This window comes from Rhincodon typus, chromosome 18, assembly GCF_021869965.1.
Source record: "Rhincodon typus isolate 14 chromosome 18, sRhiTyp1.1, whole genome shotgun sequence".
Classification (NCBI taxonomy): Eukaryota; Metazoa; Chordata; class Chondrichthyes; order Orectolobiformes; family Rhincodontidae; genus Rhincodon; species Rhincodon typus.
In genome coordinates, this window is record NC_063349.1 from 2,312,904 (window position 1) to 2,334,351 (window position 21,448).

Genomic DNA, 21,448 nt, shown 5'->3' on the forward strand with positions numbered 1-21,448 from the left:
GTCATATATCTACTTCTTATGACCGCCTAATGCACAATTGACAGAACTGCAAATAGGTTCTAGCACATAAGGAGACCTCTCTGCCCACTGGATTTGTTCTAGCTCTCTGTAAGAACCGTTCAGCTAGTCCCACGTCCCTCCGGTCACCCCACTGACCTGAACTTTTCTTCCATTCAAGTTTTCACCCTTTGGAAACTAAAGATTGAAACAGTCTCCACCACATCCTCAGGCAGAGCCTAACCACTCGATGCAAAGAAAAAGCTTCTCACTGCTTCTTTTTCCAATCACTAATTCCTCTTGCTCCTGATCAATGGAACAGTTTCTAGCTAATGCCTAGCCCCTTTATGATTCTGGCCATCTTTATCAAGTCTTCTCTCCAGCCTCTCATCTCCAATGGAGAACAACCCAACTTCCTTAATCTAGCATGTAAGCGAAACCTATCACTCTCAGTATTCTTTTCTGCAGCCTCTCTAAATCCTTCATTTTCATCATAAAGTGCAATGTCCCAAATTATAAAGAATACTCCAAAGTTCAACCTAACCTCTTTACTTTTATATTTCATACCTCAATTTGTAAAGCCCAGGATCCCATATGCCTATTCAGCCACATTGTTAATGTGTTGTGCTACCTTCATAGACTAGTCCGTGCATATAATCACTGGTGTGTTTACACAGCCTCTTTTTAAAATTATTTTAAAATCGCCTCTCTTCGTTCTTATATCAAAATGAATCTCTTAACACTTCACAGCATTCCACCAATTCCACTGTCCTAGAAGTGTCCACTTGAAGTCTAACACTATCCTTCTCACAGGTCTCAATAGGTTTGTGTCAAAATTCTGCAAGTTGTGAAACTGTGCCGTACAGCCAAGCCTAAGACACAGATACAGATCCAGAAAATCAGTAGGGCTCATATCGATTCCCAGCAAACTGCAATCATGGGCTTCAACTCAATAAGGTGATACTCTAATATGCTGATCATTGGACCAAATATACAAGGGTTGTGGTGAATTAAATCATTTATGAGTAGAACATAATTATGACTATATGGAAAATACTACTCCAGACTGATGTGCATTCCTTGGATTACATCTAGCTTAACAACTGTTTGATTCTTCCCTCGAATTCAGATTCTCTCCGCTGTCTCCACTCCTGCTTCTGCCTCAGTTCTCTGCCTTCAGAATTTCTTCTTCCTTTCCTGTATCCTCCTGTTTCCTTTCCTAGTCGATGTCCATGCCTCACTGTCACTCATACAAATTTTTGTTGTCCCCAGCCTCCACTAACTAATCTCGTGTTCAATCTTGTCCTTCCTCCACACCTCATTCTTCCTCACCTCACTCTTCATCCCTCTCTGATGAACAGTCATCTAGATTTGAAATGTAAGTTTGCTTTTTATCCATGGATGCTGCCTAACCCGTTGTGATCTCCAGCACTTTTTGTTTTCAGTACCTTTTATTATTTCTTCACAGATGTGGGTGTTGCTGGCTTGGCCAGCATTTATTTCCCATCCCCAATTGCCCAGAGGGCAGTCAACCCCATTGCTATGGGTCTGGAGTCACATGTGGGCCAGACCAGGTAAGGACAGATTTCCTTCCCTGAAGGACATGAGTGAACCAGATGGGATTTTACAACAATTGACAATGGTTACACAGTCGCCATTAGGCCAACTTTGAATTCCAGATTTATTTACCGAATTCAAATTTCAGCAGTGGCCAGGATGGGAATGAAACATGTCTCCACAAGAGGAGAACTAGAGACTAGAGTGAGGAGTGGTCATGGGAGAGATGACATCCTCAGTCTTAGCCACTGTTATACAGGGTCAAATAGAGCAAATGGTAACCAAGCGTCAATGACCAATGTCCCATTGAATTGATGAATTGCTCATGCTCACAACTGATGGAATGGGACCAAGACCAACAGAGTAAACTGAAGATCTATAACCACTGGAGAAACAGAACACAGGGCAACTGCAGGATTGAGAGAGAGAGAGAGAGAGAGAGAGAGAGATACAGAGGAATTCCTGTAAAGGACCTACCCTGTGGAATCGGATGGTGGAACTGAAGGATACATCCCCAAACCCGGTGGCGTTGTTCCAGACGATACATCGTCTTGCGTAATGGGATGGTTTTCATAGATTCGGGAAAGAATGAGCAGACTAGAAGAAAACGGACAACAAAAGCAGCCAGGAGGAATTGGGGAGGAATGTGGGGTTGAGAAGAAAAGATTATTGCATCAATTTATTTTGGTCAGATTAACAAAATCAGTACACACTATTCCACAAGTGGCTAAAAAGAAACAAAATGCAAAGTTTGTATTCGTTCACTCCTTCAGGACATCCCAAAGAGCCAGTGAAGCACTTTTCAAGTTTGGTTACTGTTGAAGTTTGAGGACACATGGCAGCCAAATTGCACAAAGCAAGCTCTTACAAACAGCAGTGAGTTGAAAGACCAGACAATCCATTATAAGGAACGAAGTGCGAGCTCTATCACCCTTCTTCAAACAGCAGCAAACAATCTTTTGCATCTGCTAAGATTATGTGCTCAGATCACTAGAGTAGGGTTTTAACCTGCAACCTGCTGACTCTAAAGTCCAATGAGCCACAGTTGGACTCTAAGTTTCAGCAATGAGTAATGGATGTGAGGTCATAAAATTATAATTACTTTGCTTTTATTAAAATCCACACTCATTTGGTCTATGGAGAAAAACAAGTGCAGATTCGCCATCTCTGGAGTGAATCACATATGATTTGGGGTCAGCACTGATCATTTTCAGCTCAGCCATTCGAGGCGAGAACAATATGATTTGCCATGAGTGAAACATGAGCTATGGGCACGGTGGCTTAGTGGTTAGCACTGCTGCCTCACAGTGCCAGGGACCCAGGTTCGATTCCAGCCTCGGGCGACTGTCTGTGTGGAGTTTGCACATTCTCCGTGTCTGCTTGGGTTTCCTCCCACAGTCCAAAGATGTGCAGGTTAGGTGGATTGGCCATGCTAAATTGCCCAGAGTGTTCAGGGATGTGTAAATTAGGGGGATGGGTCTGAGTGGGATTCTCTGAGGGTCGGTGTGGACCTGTTGGGCCAAAGGGCCTGTTTCCACACTGTAGGGATTCTGTAATAAATGCATTTTTAATGAATTACATACTACCTCCAATGACTTTTCCCATCATGTAGTTCCAATAACAATTTGCATTTAAGCAGCAACTTTTACAGAATAAACAACCCTATTAATTAAGACCGGTGACAAACAATAAATGGAGGGAAAAAAAACGCAATCTTAAAAGATTATGAATAGGACATTTGTCCTTGAAACTGGAATTTTAAAAATGAACATCTCAGGTCACATTTGTTTGGGAGATTTCATTCTTTCTTCTATGCTACACCGACAGAGTTGCAATGTTCACCCCCTCATTGCCTTACAATGGGAATGAGGTTTGTGGGCCTCAACGTTATTATCAGTGACAGACTAGATGGACTGGCAGTTCGCCTTCACTGAAACATACGAGTGAATCACTTCAGTTCCTACAACAATTTTTCTCATGGTCCTTCCTTGATACCAATCACAAAAGGTCAAATTTATTGAAAGCAAGTTCACAACGTACCCTGACGAGGCAATCTGAATTCAGATATATGAGGAAAAGGAGCTGGGTATGCTATTTGCCCACTTCTGCCCAAACCGTACGTCCCCATGCCTGCTGTCATTCAATAAGATCATGGCTGACTTTCACCACAGTAATACCCATTTCCCTCAATTCCTTGAGAATTTCTGAAGTTCAAAACTCTTTGAATGAAGGAACCTCCCCTCATCTCTGTCCTAAAGGCCCAATCCCTCATCGAGATTGTGACCCTCAGTTCTCAATTCCCCTGGCCAGGGAACCATCCTCCTGGTATCTACCACGTTATTCTCATCCTTACGAATCTTACTTCATTTTATTTAATTAATCACCTCAATTCTTCAAAACCCCAGAATTATAGACCCAGTCTCCTCAAGCTTACTCTTATACTCCAATCCCTTTGTAATAAATGCTAATACATCAACTGTTTTGCTACATTGCCAGTTAACTTTATGATTCATACACAAGTACATGCAGATCATTCCAAACAGCACTATTTCCGGTCTCATGCCATTTAGAAGATATTCTGATTTATGTACTTTTTCCAATTATGTAAGCTAACTATATCCAATTTCAGTTTTTTTGCATCCTTAAGGCTTGTTTTTCCACATATCTTGATATTTTCAGTAAACTTTCATACAATACACTCACCTCAATCATGTACATATTAGTTAAGGACCAGAACCACCAAACTATCCTCTCGATCTCTGAAACTGATCAGATAAAAGGTATTGATTGCTCCCTATAACCTACACTTGAACCTTCCCAATCAGAAGGGATTATCCAAAGTTAACTCTAAAGCATAAAGGTCTCACTCAACATCATCTGAAGACATTCCTTCACCAACCAATGATGCCGAATGCCTTCTTTGCAGTATGAATGTACTTACTCTAGCTGGTCAATGTTGACACACATGAGAGGAACCTCAGTGCTACAACGTTGGTGGAACTTGTATCCACACGTCTGACAACGAAAACCCTGGAACAGAAGCTTTCGGCAAAAGTCACAGAACGCCAGAGTGAAAAATGTCTTTCGAACCTGAAAGGAAAAGCAACAAAAGTTATGCTTAGGTTAACAGAACCATCATCAGGGTCAGTGTCAAGATCAGTTTTATACTGGAAGCATCAGATAACTGAACTGATGTATCATTTAATGAGATACCAATTCTTCTTCTGGGACGGCAAGCACATAGAGACATGTCCAAGGATGACACGCAGGCTGTCTGAACCCGTCCTTTCCTGCTTACTCAGGCATTTTATTTTAACAAGGACATTTGAACTGGACAAGCTCAGGGCTGTCAGCAGGTGAATTACTTCCCCAGAATTCGCAGACTCTGACCTACATTTGTAGCTAAGTATTTATAAGCTGGTTCAGTTCAGTTTCTGTTCAATGATAACACCAAGGATGTTGATAGTGAAGGATTTAGCAATGGCAATGTCACTTAATGTCAAGGCACAAAAGTGAAACTCTCACTTGTTGGAAATGGTCACCTGGCACTTGTGCAACATGAAGGTTACTTGCCACTTATCAGTCCAAGCCTGAACACAGTCCACAACTTGCTGCATATACACATGGGCTGTTTCAGCATGTGAGGAGTTACAAGCAGAACCGAACACTGTAACCATCAGCAAACCATGCCCACCTCTGACCTTATGATGGAGGGAAGGTCATTGATGAAGTAGCTGAAGATGGTTGGGCCTAGGACAATATCCTGAGGAACTCCTGCACAGATGCCCTGCAGCCGAGCTGACTGACCTCCAACAATCATAACCATCTTCCCATGTGTCGGATATGATTCCAACCACCAGAGTGTTTTCTCCCAGATTCCCACTGACCTGACTTTTGCTCAGGCTCCTCAATGCCAGACTCAGTCAAATAATACCTGACGTTAGCCTTAATGGAGTACTTGAGCATTAATTCTGGCTTACCTCATAGGCAGTGTCCACATTTAGGTTGCGAATACATGATCCATTAGAAATTTTATTATCAATTGCACATACATTCCCATTCTTTCTGAATTGGATTCTGATGGAGTGCTTTGACTCCAGACATTTTTGTCTCTGCAGTGCCTCAGTATTGGACGAGGTGCATTCACAAGAATGTAACCTGCCAAATATTGACGCAGAGCCAAACAAGGAGTCTTGCAGTCAGGCCACAAAATGCCCAGTCGGAGGGCTTCAAAGGAGCATCTCAAAGACAAGAGAGAGGGGGAGGGGTTTAAGGAGGGAATTCTAGGCCCAGCCAACAATATCAGAGGGATTACAATTGGAGATCAGCAAGATATCAAAGTTGGAAGAGTTCTGAATTCTCACAGAGTTCTAGGGATGGTCATGGAGACAAGGAATTATGAGTCCATGAACGTTTTTGAACCTGAGCCTTTTAATTTGGAAGCATTTTGGAGACCATGTAGATCAGCAAAACTGCATGATTATTTCCTTCCTACTAAGGTCGCTAAACAAAACAATTTGAGCTAGATGTAGTACTCAGGAGTGGTGTTAGAGGTTATGCCAAGATCAGTGGGAGCAATTTGAAGTAATTACAGTAAATCACCAAATATGATACCTTTATTCAAGAAAGGGGGGGAGACAGAGAGCAGGAAACTATGGGTCAGTTAGCTTAACATCTGTCATAGGGTAAATGCAGAAATCCATTAGACAGGAAGTAAGACATTTAGAAAATCACTGTACAATTGTATGTACAAATCACCTAACAAATTTATTAGAGTCCTCTGAGGATGTAACAAGCAGGATGGATAACGAAGAACCAATAAATGTACGTCTTTGGTTGCCCGAAAACCATTTGATAAGGTACCTCATAAAGTCTTAACCTTGTGTAGTAACACTTTTATGATACTGGGTATAATTTATCAGCCTGGATAGAATATTGATTAACTAATAGCAAACAGAGAAGATACATGGATCATTTTCTGGTTGGCAAACTCTAACTAATGGACTGCCACAGAGATCAGTGCTGGGGCTTCAACTATTTACAATTTTTTAAATGATTGGATGAAGGGACCTAGTGTATTCTGGCCAAATTTGCTGTTAACACAAACATACATAGGGAAAAAGTTGTAAAGAGAACATGAGGAGTCTGGATTGGGACATAGAAAATATGGCAGATAGAGTATAATGTTGGAAATTGACAGATTGAGAGAAATAGAAAAAAAAAGCACATTAATTAAAGCCACAACGGCCGTAGGATGCTGTGGTACAGAGATCAGAGTGTCCATACATGAATCGTAAAATGTTAACATGTAGGCACTGCAAGTAATTAGGAAGGTAAATGAAAGGATATCCTTTATTGCAACAGTCATCATATAAAAGCAAAGAAGTCTGGCTACAACTGCACACAGTACTGGGAAATAGAACTTCGACGACTGGAAAAGAGCTCTATATAGGAGGGATATACTTGTGTTGGAAGTAATTGTGGGAGAAAGTTCTCCAGACTGAGTCATGGGCTGAGGGGACTATCTTCTGAGGAAAGGTGGAGATGATTAGGCCTATATTCATTGGAGTTAAGAGAATGAGAGGTCATCTTACTAAAACAATTAATTTCTGAGGGAGCTTTACAAAGTAAATGTTGATGTTTCCCTTTGTGGGAAATGCAGATCTAGGGGTCACAGTTCCAACAGAAGGGGACTCCTGTTTAAGACTGAGTCACAGAGTCATAGAGATGTACAGCATGGAAACAGACCAGTTGGTCCAACTCGTCTATGCCGACCAGATATCCTAAATTAATCTAGTCCCATTTGCCAGCATTTGGCCCATATCCCTCTAACTTTTCCTATTCATATACCCATCTAGATGTCTTGTAAATGTTATAATTGTACCAACTTCACCAGTTCCTCTGGCAGCTCATTTCATACACGTACCACCCTCTGCATGAAAATGTTGCCCCTCAGGACCCTTTTAAATCTTTCCCCTCGCACCTTAAACCTACGCCCTCGAGTTTTGGACTCCCCCACCCCAGGGAAAAGACGTTGGCGATTCACCCTATGCATGCCCGTCATGATTTTATAAACTTCACCCCTCGGCCTCCGATGCTCCAGGGAAAATAGCCCCAGTCTCTTCAGCCTCTCCCTATAGCTCAAACCTTCCAACCCTGGGAACATCCTTATAAATCTTTTGTGAACTCTTTCAAGTTTCAAAACATCCTTCCTATAGCAGGGAGACCAGAATTGAATGCAGTATTCTAAAAGTAGCCGAACCAATGTCCTGTAAAGGTGAGGAGAAATTCTCTCCCTCGATTGGTTCATAACATTTGGAATTTATTGCAAATTTATGAAAGTCTCCTGAGGTTGTGGAGAGCTGGGCCATTGAGTATATTCAAGGCAGCATTACCAGATTTCAGATCTACCAGGGAGTCAAGGGTTAAGTGAGGCAGGGAGGAAAGTGGAGTCAAAGCTATAATCAGTTTAGCATGATTTTATTGAATGGTAGAGCAGACTCAAAGAGTCAAGAGTGGCCAAAAAAAAAAAGGCAAACCTGAGGACTGGGAGAATTTTAGAATTCTGTTAAGGAAGGCAAAGAGATTGATTAAGAAAAGGAAAATAGAATGAGAGTAAGCTAGTGAAAATCCTACAAATGGGCTGAAAATGTTTCAAAAGGCACATAAAAAGAAAACAAATGTGGGTTCATTACAAGTGGAACCAGGAAAATTTATACTGGGTAGTAAGGAAAAGGCCAAAAAACTAAAATGAATATATTGAAGAGGAAATTGTTAAAATCTTCAAGAAATAACAGAGAATTAAATTAGGAACTGCAAGGTACAAATGTTAGTAAACAAAAAAAGTACTGGAGAATTTAATATGACTAAAAGTAGGTAAATCCTCTGGATTTGATGATCCATATTGCAGGGTTTTGATAGGGGTGGCTGTAGGGATAGGAGATATAACTTTCAAATTTTATAGACTCCAAAATGAATCCTGCAGACTAGGAGATGGGCAAATGTAAGACAGGAGTGAGAGAAAGCAGGGATTTGCAGACCTGTTAGTCTAACATTAGTTTTCGTGAAAATACAAACAAGTAGCAGTAGACCTTTCAGCCATTGAGCTGCTCCACTATTCAATAAGATCATGGCTGATCTGATCGAAACCTCAAACTTGAATTCATGCATCTACCCTCTTGCTTAACCATAAGACTATCCGATGTGGGAGTAGAATTAGGCCATTCAGCCCATCAAGACTGCTCCACCATTTGATCATGGCGGATATGACTCTCCAGCCCACTCCCTTGCCTTCTCCCTTAATCCCCTTACTAATCAAGAACCCATCTATCTCTGTCTTAAATACACTCAATAAATTGGCCTCTACAGCCCTCTGCAGCAATGGGTTCTACAGATTAACCACCCTCTGGCTGAAGACATTCCTCCTCTTAGTTCTAAAGGGTCATCCCTTCAATCTGAGGCTGTGATCTCGAGTCCTAGTCCCTCCTACTAGTGGAAACATCTTCTTCATGTCCACCCTATACAGGCCTCTCAGTATTCTGCAAGTTTCAATGAGACCTCCCATCATCCTTCTAAACTCCAAGTACAGATCCAGAGACTTTAACAGCTCCTCATGTGACAAACCTTTAATCCCCAGGATCATTCTTGTGTACTTCCTCTGGACCCCCTCCAAAGCCAGCGCATGCATCCTTAGATAGAGGGCTCAAAACTGTTCACTATATTACAAATGCAGTCTGATCAGAGCCTTATACAGTCTCAGCCATACAGCACTGCTCTTGTATTCTAGCCCTCTTGCAACGAATGCTATCACTGCATTTGCCTTCCTAACCGCCAACTAAACCTGCATGTTAACCTTAAGAGAATCTTGAACTAGAACTCCCATATTGCTTCGTGCTTCAGATTGCTGAAGCTTTTCCCCCATTTAGAATTTCATCTGCCACTTCTCTGCCCACTCTCCTAGCCTGTCCAAGTCCTCTGCAGCCTCCCTCCTTCCTCAACACTACCTGTTCCTCCACTTATCTTTGTGTCATCTGCTAACTTAGCAACAACAACTTCAGTTCCTTTGTCCAGATCATTAAATGTATAACATGAATAGCTGTGGTCCCACAACAAACTAGAGTCTATCTGCCTCTGCATTAAAAATATTCGAATAATCAGCTTCCACCTTATTTTCAGGAAGAGCCCCAAAGATCCTCACAACCATCAGAGAAAAGAAATTTACCTAATCTATTAGAAGAGGGCAAACCCTGGTTTTTAAACATTCAAACATTCTCTCATTAATGGTGACATCCTCATCACATCTATCCAGTCAAGATTGTTTCTCACTTTTCTGAATTCCAGCAGATGTACACCTAGCCTACCTAACCTTTCTTCATAAGACGAGCCACCCATTCCAAGTATCAGTCTGGTAAACCTTCCCTGTTTCGTTTCCATCCTAGAATCTAAAAAAAATATTTAAAAGGACACTTAGAAAGGAACGGATTTTCTAAGGAAAGTCAAGAGTCAATATAGATTTATGAAAGTGGAATCATGCTTAACAAAGTGCTGGTAAGGCCACATCTGGAGTACTACAAGCAGTTTTGGTCCCTTATTTAAACATATATATTTCTTCATTGGAGGCAGTTCAGACAAGGTTCACTAAGATGATTCCTGGTTTTGTGGGATTGTCTTACAGGCAAAGGTTGAGGCTCCACTCACTGGCGTTCAGAGGAATGAAAATTGATCTCATTGAAACATATAGGATTCTTAAGAGGCTTCACTGGGCAAATGCTGAGGATGTTTCCCCTCATGGCAGAGATAAAGGGAAATTTCTTCTCTCAGAAGGTTGAGAATCTTTGGAACTCCTTGCCACAGAGAGCTGTGGGGGCAGAGTCTTTGAGTATATTCAAGGCTGAGATAGACAGATTCTTGATCAGCAGGGGAATGAAGGATTATGGGGAATGGATAGGAAAGAGGAATTTCAGATCAGCCATGATCCTACTGAATGGTAGAGCATGCTCGAGGGGCTGAATGGGCTTTTCATGCTCCTACTTCTTAAGTCATTATTAGAGAAATGCAGGTTTCCCTATGATGTACTGGTGCCACTGTGATTAACAGACTGGCTGACAACATCAGTGGAACTAGTGTGGATAGTACTTTAATTAGCCCAAGGTTAAAGGATTAAAGCAATTAAAATACTAATATCCATTGAAATTCAAGGAGTGGCAAGGGTCCAAACATGGGCTGAGCCCTTAAAGCACTGTGAAACATCAACATTCTCCTGCCAATGGAAGCAGCTTCTCCCTTCCTACTCGTGATTTAAAACAACCATTATCTAATTTCCTGTCAACGCTTTCTTCTCTGAATAAAAATGCCCTAGTTTTTCCAATTTGTACACCATAAGTGAATCCCTTATCCCTGGAAAAATTCTCATTGGTTTTTTTCTGCTCCTTCTCACTAAAGGAAATCCATGTTGGGTCTAAAAGGGTATTAGCTCACCTCAGCCTGAGCAGCTGGAAAGAATCAGCCTCAGTAACACGCAAATAGGGAGATGGAAAGACAAACACACTACTCAGGGATCTAACTACTGAGCCAAACTGGGGCTTTCAATGTGGGCACTGGGATCGGCTGAACTCTCAAAATTCAGCACTTATTACATAGACTCTCACATGGACAATTGTGATAATAAAGGAGGGGGCCATGAGAGTCAACAGAATAATAAAAGTCATTAATTTGGGGATGGATGAGGTGTGTCAATGAATGACTTAATCATTTATTTAAAAATTTACAAACCAGTCAGTGGCAGTTTTACTCAATTATTCTATACCATACAAGTATACTCCACACACAGTTTTATGATTCCAGGTATCAATCCGGTAAACCTTCGCTGGACTTTTCCCATTCTAAAATCTAAAAGAAAGAATTAAAAGGACACTTAAAAAAAGAATGGATTTTCTGAGGAAAGTCAAGAGTCAACATGGACTTATGAAAGAGAAAACATGTTTAACGATACTGTTGGGTGTTTTCCAGAATGCATGAGAAGGAGCAATGAATGTTGTGCATTAAGATTTCCAGAAAGCTTTTTGGTAAAGTCTTACAAAATAGGTTAGTAAACAAAATTATAGCGTTTGGCATTTGGGGGAATACAGTTGAGACAGAAAACTGAGTGGGAGCAAATGGGCCATTTTTGGATATCAGCCTGTGACTAATGGAGTTTCTATCGGTTTCTTCTATTTAGGAAGCAAATCCTCGAATTATGCAGCACCACTGCATTAACGTTATCCAGCTCAGTGTTGGCCAGAGGTTTAATTAGCTTTCTGGAGCCAGTACAAGAGCACAGTACTTTAATTTGTGAAGAGGAAGGCCAGGACTAAGTTCAGCTTAGCTCTGAAGAACAGTGAATACTCTAGCACCTGGAGGTTACAGTTTTGCTCCTTCTAAAAAAAAAGGGGACCCATTAGTTGTGTATGCTGCTTGTACACAATAGCCCACTAGCAAGGGATTGATCATTCACACGGTACCCCCACTACTTCTGGCTGTCAAGGAGGTGGTAAACATTTTATCTCCAATTAGGTCACATTTTCCATGGAACATAAATGGCACAAAATGGGGGTCCTGCAATCTCCTTCTGCAGGCTGATTAGTGACAGAGGGATCAATCGCATACTCATCCCTACAGCATGGAATCAGCGCCAGAGATTATCTTTTTCTGCTAACAAGGGATAGGGTCAGTCAGCCAGAGGATCTCACAGTGGCACTGACAATATTGCCCTTGCACCTTTACAGCAGGAGACTGGCCTATCTTGTATCGGCAAGGACATGATGTCACAGACAACTGGGATAGGCCTGGTAGGTCCGAGCAGAATACTCCCCTAAAGGCTCACCTCTTGCCATTTCTACAACTTGTTTGCCCAACGCTGCCAGATACTCACAAAGTTATGCGTGGTCAGTGGAACATGTTCCAGCACCTCCACCTGTAGTTCTTCTCCAGTTAACCAGGACATGTCTGTGTCCCAGCCAATGGGCTTCTTCTCCCTGAAATGACACAAAGCTCAGTTGGAGCTGATGAACACCAGAATTGAAGAAAAACCAACAAAACCAGGTTCAAACCGTGCTCGCCTTAAAGCAAATGGATCGGATGGGAAAAATCAGGCTGCAATTTGCTTAATGTACCCTACACTTGCATGGAAATGATTTGGACAAACGTATCAGTACCAGGAGAAGCCAACCCAATTGATACTTTAATATAAGCCCACACCTGAATGGGCCTGATTTCGCCTTTTTTTGGTATCAGTTGCCAAGGACCTACACATTCAATGGGTCCAGTGGCTGTGTAAAAACAAACGGCTTTCAATTCAGCTTCAAGATGATCCAACCAAAGAAGAAAATCAGTGGGGGAAAATGCAACAGATAATAGCTCAAAGCATCATGACTCAACGTCAGATCATAGCTTTGGAATTCAGCCTGCTATATAAACAGATTATATTCAACATTCACAATCATTGTTAGTGCAGCCGTGCCTTTCGTGTGAAAGTTATTACACACTGGTAGATTAACACCCAGAAACTGAAACAGTATTGTGACAGCCAAGATCAGTCGGTCCCCACTATTTCGTAAATCAATCTCATTAGAGGGAGCATATGCCTATACCGTGGGTACTTACAATTTATAACTAAATGATGCAAAATGATACACTGGTCATCAAATGGATCTGATATTAGATATATCTGGGAAAACAAAATAAAAAAACCACAATCTTTTTTTTAATCATTTTAGTGCAAAGTTCAACAAGCTGGCCCAGCACCCCTCCCCACTCCAAGGACCTGAATGTGTAACCACCATGTAACAGGCATATTTCTTTTCCCCAAGGTGAGCACTGCCTTCCCCTTGTCACTTGTTGGTGATGACTGGAAAGACCAAGATGTTCCATGAGTGATTCTGCTGCAGGCAAGTGCACATACTGTAAACAGTCATGGAGTCATAGAGATGTACAGCATGGAAACAGACTCTTCAGCCAACTCGTCCATGCCGACAGATATCCTAAATTAATCTAGTCCCATTTGCCAGCATTTGGCCCATATCCCTCTAAACCCTTCCTATTCATATACCCATCCAGGTGCCTTTTAAATGTTGTAATTATACCAGCCTCCACCACTTCCTCTGGCAGCTTATTCCATGCATGTACTAGCTTCAGCGTGAAGTAGTCGTCCCCTAGGTCCCTCTTAAATCTTTCACCTCTCATTTTAAACTCATGCCCTCTAGTTTTGGAATTCCCCACCCCGGAGAAAAGACCTTGGCTATTCACCCTATCCATACACCCCATCATTTTATAAGCCTCTATAAGGTCACCCCTCAACCTCCAACGCTCCAGGGAAAATAGCCCCAAGCCTATTCAGCCTCTTCCTATCGTTCAAACCCTCCAAACCTGCCAACATCCTTGTAAATCTTTTCTGAACCCTTTCAAGTTTCACAACATCCTACCTATAGCACAGAGAACAGAATTGAATGCAGTATTCCAATAGTGGCCTAATCAATGTCTTGTACAACTGCAACATCATGTCCCAACTCCTACACTCAATGCACTAATCAATAAAGACAAGTGTACCTAACGCCTTTTTCATTATCCTGCCTACTTCACTTTCGAGAATCTATGAACCTGCAATCCAAGGTCTCCGTTCAGCAGCACTCCCCAAGACCTTACCATTAAGTGTATAAGAGTCGTGCCCTGACATTTCTTTCCAAAATGCAACACCTCACATTTATCTAAATTAAACTCGATCTACCATTCCTTGACCCATTGGCCCATGTGATCAAGATCCCATTACACTTGGAGGTAACCTTCTTCGCTGTCCACTATACCTCCAATTTTGAGGTCATCCTCAAACTTAACTAGCCATACCTCCAATGTTCACATCCAAATTATTTATATAAATGACGAAAAGCAGTGGAGCCAGCACCAATCCTTGTGGCACACCGCTGGTCACAGGCCTCCAGTTTGATAAGCAACCCTCCACCACCACCGTCTTCTACCTTTGAGCCAGTTCTGTATCCAAATGGCTAGTTTTCCGTGTATTACCTGTGATCTAACCATGCTAATTAGTCTACCATGAGGAACCTTGTCAAACGCCTTACTGAAGTCCATACAGGTCACGTCCACTGCTCTGCCTTCATCAATCCTCTTTGTTCTTCTTCAAAAAACTCAATCAAGTTCGTGAGCCACGATTTTCCACACACAAAACCATGTTGTCGATCCTTAATCAGTCATTAACTTTCTAAATACATGTAAATCCTGTCCTTCAGCATTCCCTCCAACAACCTGCCCACCACCAATGTCAGGCTCACCAGTCCGTAGTTCCCTGACTTTTCCTTACCACTTTTCTTAAATAGCGGCACCATATTAACCAACTTTCAGTCTTTCAACACCTTACCTGTGGCTATTAATGATACAAATGTCTCAGCAAGGAGCCCAGCAATCACTTCCCTAGCTTCCCACAGAGTTCTAGGTTACATCTGATCAAGTCCTGGGGATTTATCCACCTTTATGTATTTAAGATGTCCAGCACCTCCTCCTCTGTAATATGGACACGTCTTCAAAACGTTGCTATTTATTTCCCCACGTTCTCTATCTTTGATATCCTTCTCCACAGTAAACATTGATGCAAAATACTCGTTTAGTAGCTCCCCCATCTCCTGGAGTTCCACACATCGGCAGCCTTGCTAATCTTTAAAGGGCCCTTTCTCTCCCTAGTTACCCTTTTGTCCTTAATGTATTTGTATAATCCCTTTGAATTCTCCTTAACTCTATTTGCCAAAGTTATCTTATGTCCCTTTTTTGCCCTTCTGATCTCCCTCTTAAGTACACTCCTTACTGCCTTCATACTCTTCTCGGGATTCACTTGCTCCCTGATGTCTATACCTGACATATGCTTTCTTCTTATTCTTGACCAAAACCTCAATGTCTCTAGTCATCCAGCATTCCCTACACCTACCAGTCTTGCCCTTAACCCTACTAGGAACATACGGCCTCTGGACTCCCGTTATCTCATTTTTGAAGGCTTCCCATTTTCTAGTCATCCCTTTAACTGCGAACATCCAACCCCAATCAACTTTTGAAAGTTCTTGTCTATTATGGTCAAAATTGGTCTTCTTCCAATTTAAAACTTTAACTTTTAGATCCAATCTATCCTTTTCCATCACTGTTTTAAAACTAATAGAATTACGGTCACTGGCCCCAAAGTGCTCCCCCACTGACACCTCAGTCACCTGCCCTGCCTTATTTACAAAGAGTGGGTCAGGTTTTGCACATTCTCTAGTAGGTACATCCACATACTGAATCAGAACATTTTGTACACATTTAACAAATTCCTCTCCATCCAAGTCCTTAACACTATGGCAGTCTCAGTCTATGTTTGGAAATTTAAAATGCCCTACCATACCCACCCTATGATTCTTACAGTTAACTGAGATCTCCTTACAAATCTGTTTGTCAATTTCCTGCTGACTATTGAGGATCTATAGTACAATCCCAAAAAGGTGATTATCCCTTTCTTATTTCTCAGTTCCACCCAAATAACTTCCCTGGATGTATTCCCAGGAATATCCTCCCTAAGCAGCAGTAATGTTATCCCTAATCAAAAGTGCCACTCCGCCTCCTCTCTTGCCCCCTTTCGATCCTTCCTATAGCATTTATACCCTGGAACATTAAGCAGTCAGTCCTGTCCATCCTTAACCATGTGTCTGCAATTGCTTTGATATCCCAATCCCATGTTCCCAACCATGCCCTTAGTCCACCTGCTTTACCTGTCAGGTCTCTTGCATTGAAATAGATGCAGTTTAATATATCAGTCCTACCTCGTTCTTTATTTTGATCCTGCCTGCCTTGTCTGTTTGACTCACTCCTTTTGCCAACTGTACCAGTTTCAGGCTGATCTCTTTTCTCACCATCTCCCTGAGTCCCCCCCACCACCCCACCCCACCTTACTAGTTTAAATCCTCCTGGACAGCTCTAGCAAATCTCCCCGCCAGTGTATTAGTCGCTTTCCAATTCAGGTGCACTCTGTCCTTCTGATACAGATCACATCTATCCCAGAAGAGATTCCAATAATCCAAAAATGTAGATCCTTCTCCCCTGCACCAGTTCCTCAGTCATGTATTCATCTGCTCTATCCTCCTATTCCTACTCTCACTAGCTCATGACACTTGGAGTAATGCGGATATTACTACCCTTGATGACCTACTTTTTAAAATTCCTGCCTAATTTCCTATATTCTCTCCTCAGAATCTTATCCTTTTCTCTTCTTTATGTCGTTAGTTCCAATGTGTACAACAGCCTCCTGCAGGTCTCTCTCCCCATTGAGAATATTCTGCACCCTCCCCGAGATATCCTTGGTCCTGGCACCAGGGAGACAACACACCATTCTGATTTCTCGCTGTCGGCCACAGAAACGTCTGTCTGTGCCTCTGCCTAGAGAGTCCCCCGTCGGAATCCATCGCTTGGAACTGGACATACCCCTCGTTACATTAGAGCCAGTCTTGGTACCAGATAGCTGGCTGTCAGTACTATATTCTCCTGAGAGTCCATCAACCCCTACATTTTCCAAAACAGCATACTAGTTTGAGAGCCACAGGAGACTCCTGCATGACCTGCCTCCCTCTCCTACCTTTCCTGGAAGTAACCCATCTACCTGACTGTATCTGCAATTTTTCTCCCTTCCTGAAACTGCCGTCCATCACAGCCCCAGCTCCTGTAAATTCCTCATTGCTTCTAACTGCTGTGCCAACCAATCCATGCGATCCAATGGGATTCGCAACCAAACATACTTCCTGCAGACATAATCATCAGTAACATGGAAACGTTCCCTAATGTCCCACATCCAACAGGAAGAGCACATCACTCTACTAAAGGCCATCCTTACACCTTAAACAATCTACAGAAAATAGCCCAGTCTTACTACTCTACAAACACTGCTCCATGCTAGTTTAGTACCTACGTTTTTATATTTTTAAAAGTTTAATCAAGGGATAGATCTCAATTAAAAAAAAATCAAAAAAGAACCCACTCTACTCACAATTGTAGATTTACAGAAGAAAATCTAGAAGAAGGTTAGCTGCTCCCTTGCCGTGAGCTCCCACACACAGGTTTCTCCAAGGTCAGCTGTGAATTTCGCTGTTTGTTTATTTTTCTTAGAATGAACTCTGATGTCTAGAAATACTTGAAACCAAACAGCAAAGGCAGCAGCTGTGCAGATTCACTTCTGGGTCAGACAGCAGTGTAGGTTTCTTTCTCCGTTTGAATCACATCCTATGTGGTCACTGCCTTTGTCTTTCTTCCTTTTTAAAGTGCTGTTGTTTTGATCTTTTTTGCACCCCAAAGTTTCAAAACAATGCAAAAGCTTATACAACAGTAATTACTGCCCTTAGAATTCGAGGAAATCAGCTCCAACATGAAAAAAAACCTCAAAAAAGGAGCAGCTCTTACAGCCACAATGTTTTTCCTGTCCTCCATTTATGATGACATGTTAACTGCGATTTTTGATAATTCCCCAAAATATCCACTTCATTTTGTCCCATTCACTCTAGGAACTCAGAACTGCACAAATTCATACCAATGCCATTAGTATCTGTGTAAATGTACATTCGCGATCCAGACACAGTATATACAAATTTAAAATATGCAGCTTGTTTGGATTGTCCAAGAACATGCTGTTTATTTAGTCAGTCCATCCCAGCTTAAAAAGATTCAGAATGAAGACAATAAACAAACGACTGTATGCATCGGTAGACAAACAATCATTAGGACAGTGGTTAGTGAACAGATTAGCTCATTTCAATCTGTGGGCAAAACAAGATGTTTTGAGTAGGTTCAATACCACACAGGTCAATTTCTATACAACTGACGTTAATGCAAAGCCTGTCACCAGTTGTTTTAAAATACTAACACATGGCTTCTAGAAAATGACAAAAACTTATCCTTTTGATTCAGTTGTCTGTGTGTTTTGAAACAATTTCTTCTATTTATACAGCACCTTCAATAGTGGAAAAAAAACATTCCTAGTCACGCACAACAATAACTAACATTGATACAGTGCCTTTATCATAATACAACAACCAAGGAAATTCACAGGAGCATCATAAAACAAAAATTAAACACCCACCCACAGAAAGAAGTACTGATCAGATGACCGAAAGTGTGGTCAAAGACGTGGGTTTTAAGATGTGTCTTAAAGGACGGAAAGCAAAGTGGAGAGGTGTAGAGAGGGAATTTCAGAGCTTGGGGCCCAGGCAACTACAGCACAGCCACTAATAATGGGACAAATATGAACGGGAGTGCACAAGAGGCCAGAATTATAGGAATGCAGTTACCGGAGAAGGCTGTGGAGTTGGAGAATTGTACAGAGATAAGAAGGGTCAAACCCACGGAGGAACTGGAAAACGAGGTTGAGAATTTTAAGAGCAAAGTGTTTGATGGACCGGAAACTACAGGGTCAACTTGGGACAGTGACTCGATGCGAGTTGAGACACTGGCTGGGATTTGCATAACTTCAAGTTTACAGATGGTAGAACATGGGCAATCAGTCAGGGATACGTTAAAATAGTTATGAATAGTGCTAACAAAAGAATGAATGAAAGTTCTAGCAGCAGTTGAGTTGAAACAGAGATGATGAAGTCAAGAGACAAAGGGAGGTGTAAATAGGCTGTTTTTAAGACAGTGGAATATGAAGTCGAAAGTTCTTCTCAGGTGCGTTGAAAGGTGCGTAATTTATATGTAATAATTTTTTTAAAGAGCATGGATTTCAAAACTGGTACCATATGGGACAAACACAATGAAGGTTCAAGAAACTCAGCAGGTTTGGCAGCATCTGTGGAAAAAGAGAAAGAGCTAACATTTCAAGTCCAATGTGACTCCTTTATCCACCTAACCTGCACATCTTTGGACTGTGGGAGGAAACCCACACACACAGGGAGAATGTGCAAACTCCACACAGACAGTCACCCGAGTGTGGAATTGAACCCAATCCTGGGTGCTGTGCTAACCACTGAGCCATCACGCCACCCAGATTGGGAACAAACTGGTTAAATCTCAGACTGTTGCCAGGGAGAGGATGGAGTTGATTTTCAGGGAGCAAAGTTTGAAGCAAGGGCCAAGAACAATGGCTTCAGTCTTCACAATATTTAACTGGAGGAAATTTCTACTCCTCCAGTACTAGATGTCAGATAATGCATTGGATAATTTAGCAGCAAAAGAGATGGTGCAGAGATAAAGCTGGGTATTGTCTGTGTACACATGAAAACTAACACTGGGTCTTCAGAAGAGGAATGACACCTGCACATCTAAAAGGTGGGGGCGAATAGAGAGAGAAAGAACCAATTAAAATTCTAGATAACATTGGGATTAGAAGAAGCAGTTGTGTTTTCAGCAGTTTAGCAGGAATATGATTAAAAGAATAAGTGGCGATGTCACAGACTAGTTGAGCTCAAAGAGAGTGTGAAGGAAGATGGAACAGAATATAGAGAAAGGCATAGCAGAGAGGAGTATAAAAGGAATTTTATCTGGGCAGGCGAATGGAAGGGAGGGATGTGCTAAAGACAGCTGCTCAGATTGTCTCGATTTTAGTGATAAGGAGGCTCCGTGAGCTCCTCATCCTTGTTGGAGATGAGTGGTTATGAGACATGAGAAGAAGCTGGGAGCTCTCTCCAGGGTGATCCTGGAATGGTGAGCAGTCTTACCAGATGTCACAGGAACCTGGGAGCATTTTAAGTCATCCAAGTGGATCTGGCAGAGGATGGCTAAACCAGTTGTCCACCATGTCCTTTCAAGTTGCAGAAGATAACAGAGATATCTGGATGGATGAAAAATAGCTTGATGAAAGAGGTAGGGTTTCAGGCATGCTGTAAGGAATGGAGATGTTCAGGGAGGGAACTCCAGGGAGTAATTTCACGGAGCACTCAAACTAATTCAGGCTCATGAAGGAATAGGAAAGGTCTTTGAAGCAAAGGAGAACACTGAAAATGTCCTAACTATAACTGTGCAAAGTTCACCGCTTTAGCGCTGTTACTTTAAATTGAAAATCTGAACATGTCACACCACTGTTCAAGAACAGTAAGATGGGAAAAATAGAGATTTATAAACCAGTTTACCTCATATCTGTTGTCAAGGCATTGCTAGAGTTTATAATTAAGCATAAAGTGTCTGAACACCGTGAAAATTTTCAGATGACCATTGAGAGCCAGCAGTGATTTACAAAGGGTACGTTCTGCCTCATGAGCCTGATAGAATGGCTTTGAAGGATGCATATTATTTATGGACTTCAGGGCGACATTTGATAAAAATTTCTCATGAGAGATTGTTAACTAAAATCGAACTTCATGGAATTGACGTCAAATTATTGACCTCATTTGGAAACTGGCTGAGTGGCAGCAAGCAGGGTATGGATAATGGGCAAGGGTACATTAATTGGCAGAATGTGGTAAAGGTGCCTTGCAAGGATCTCTCGGAGCCTTAACTATTCACCGTATTTATCAATAACTCAGAATAGGAAGCAATATGTCCAAACTTGCAGCTTTCAGAAGGAAAGACGGGATTGAAAGCAGTGAAAGTGAAGCATAAAATTACCAAATGATATTTGATAGAGTCATTACAGCACAACAGGTTGTTTGGCCCATCAAGACCATGCCGGCTGGCTGTAGTGCAATCCCATTAATTCCATTCCCTCACTATCAACTTTCTTTCTAAATCATTCATCATCTCTGCTCCTACTGCTGTCAGCGAGTTCTAAGTCATTCCCACTCACTCTATCAAGACACTCCCACACCCAACCTTTTTTCCCCATTCTTAAATCCATGCATCTATTAAGTGCATATAATGTTGAGGTTGGTTGGCTCGCCGAGCTGGTTTGTTGTTCCGCAGGCTTGGTAAC

At 41.8% G+C, this 21,448-nt stretch overlaps 1 protein-coding gene across 1 annotated transcript in view; it reads right to left on the reverse strand.

Annotated features, from left to right (window-relative positions):
- braf (B-Raf proto-oncogene, serine/threonine kinase) overlaps positions 1-21,448 on the reverse strand; it is a 93,727-nt gene that overhangs the window by 33,872 nt on the left and 38,407 nt on the right. Inside the window, exons 4-7 of the mRNA XM_048607805.1 lie at positions 12,737-12,860; positions 12,464-12,566; positions 4,496-4,644; positions 2,032-2,151 (exon numbers count right to left, since the gene is read on the reverse strand). Coding sequence (XP_048463762.1) covers positions 2,032-2,151; positions 4,496-4,644; positions 12,464-12,566; positions 12,737-12,860 — 496 coding nt within the window. The remainder of the gene's footprint in view (positions 1-2,031; positions 2,152-4,495; positions 4,645-12,463; positions 12,567-12,736; positions 12,861-21,448) is intronic.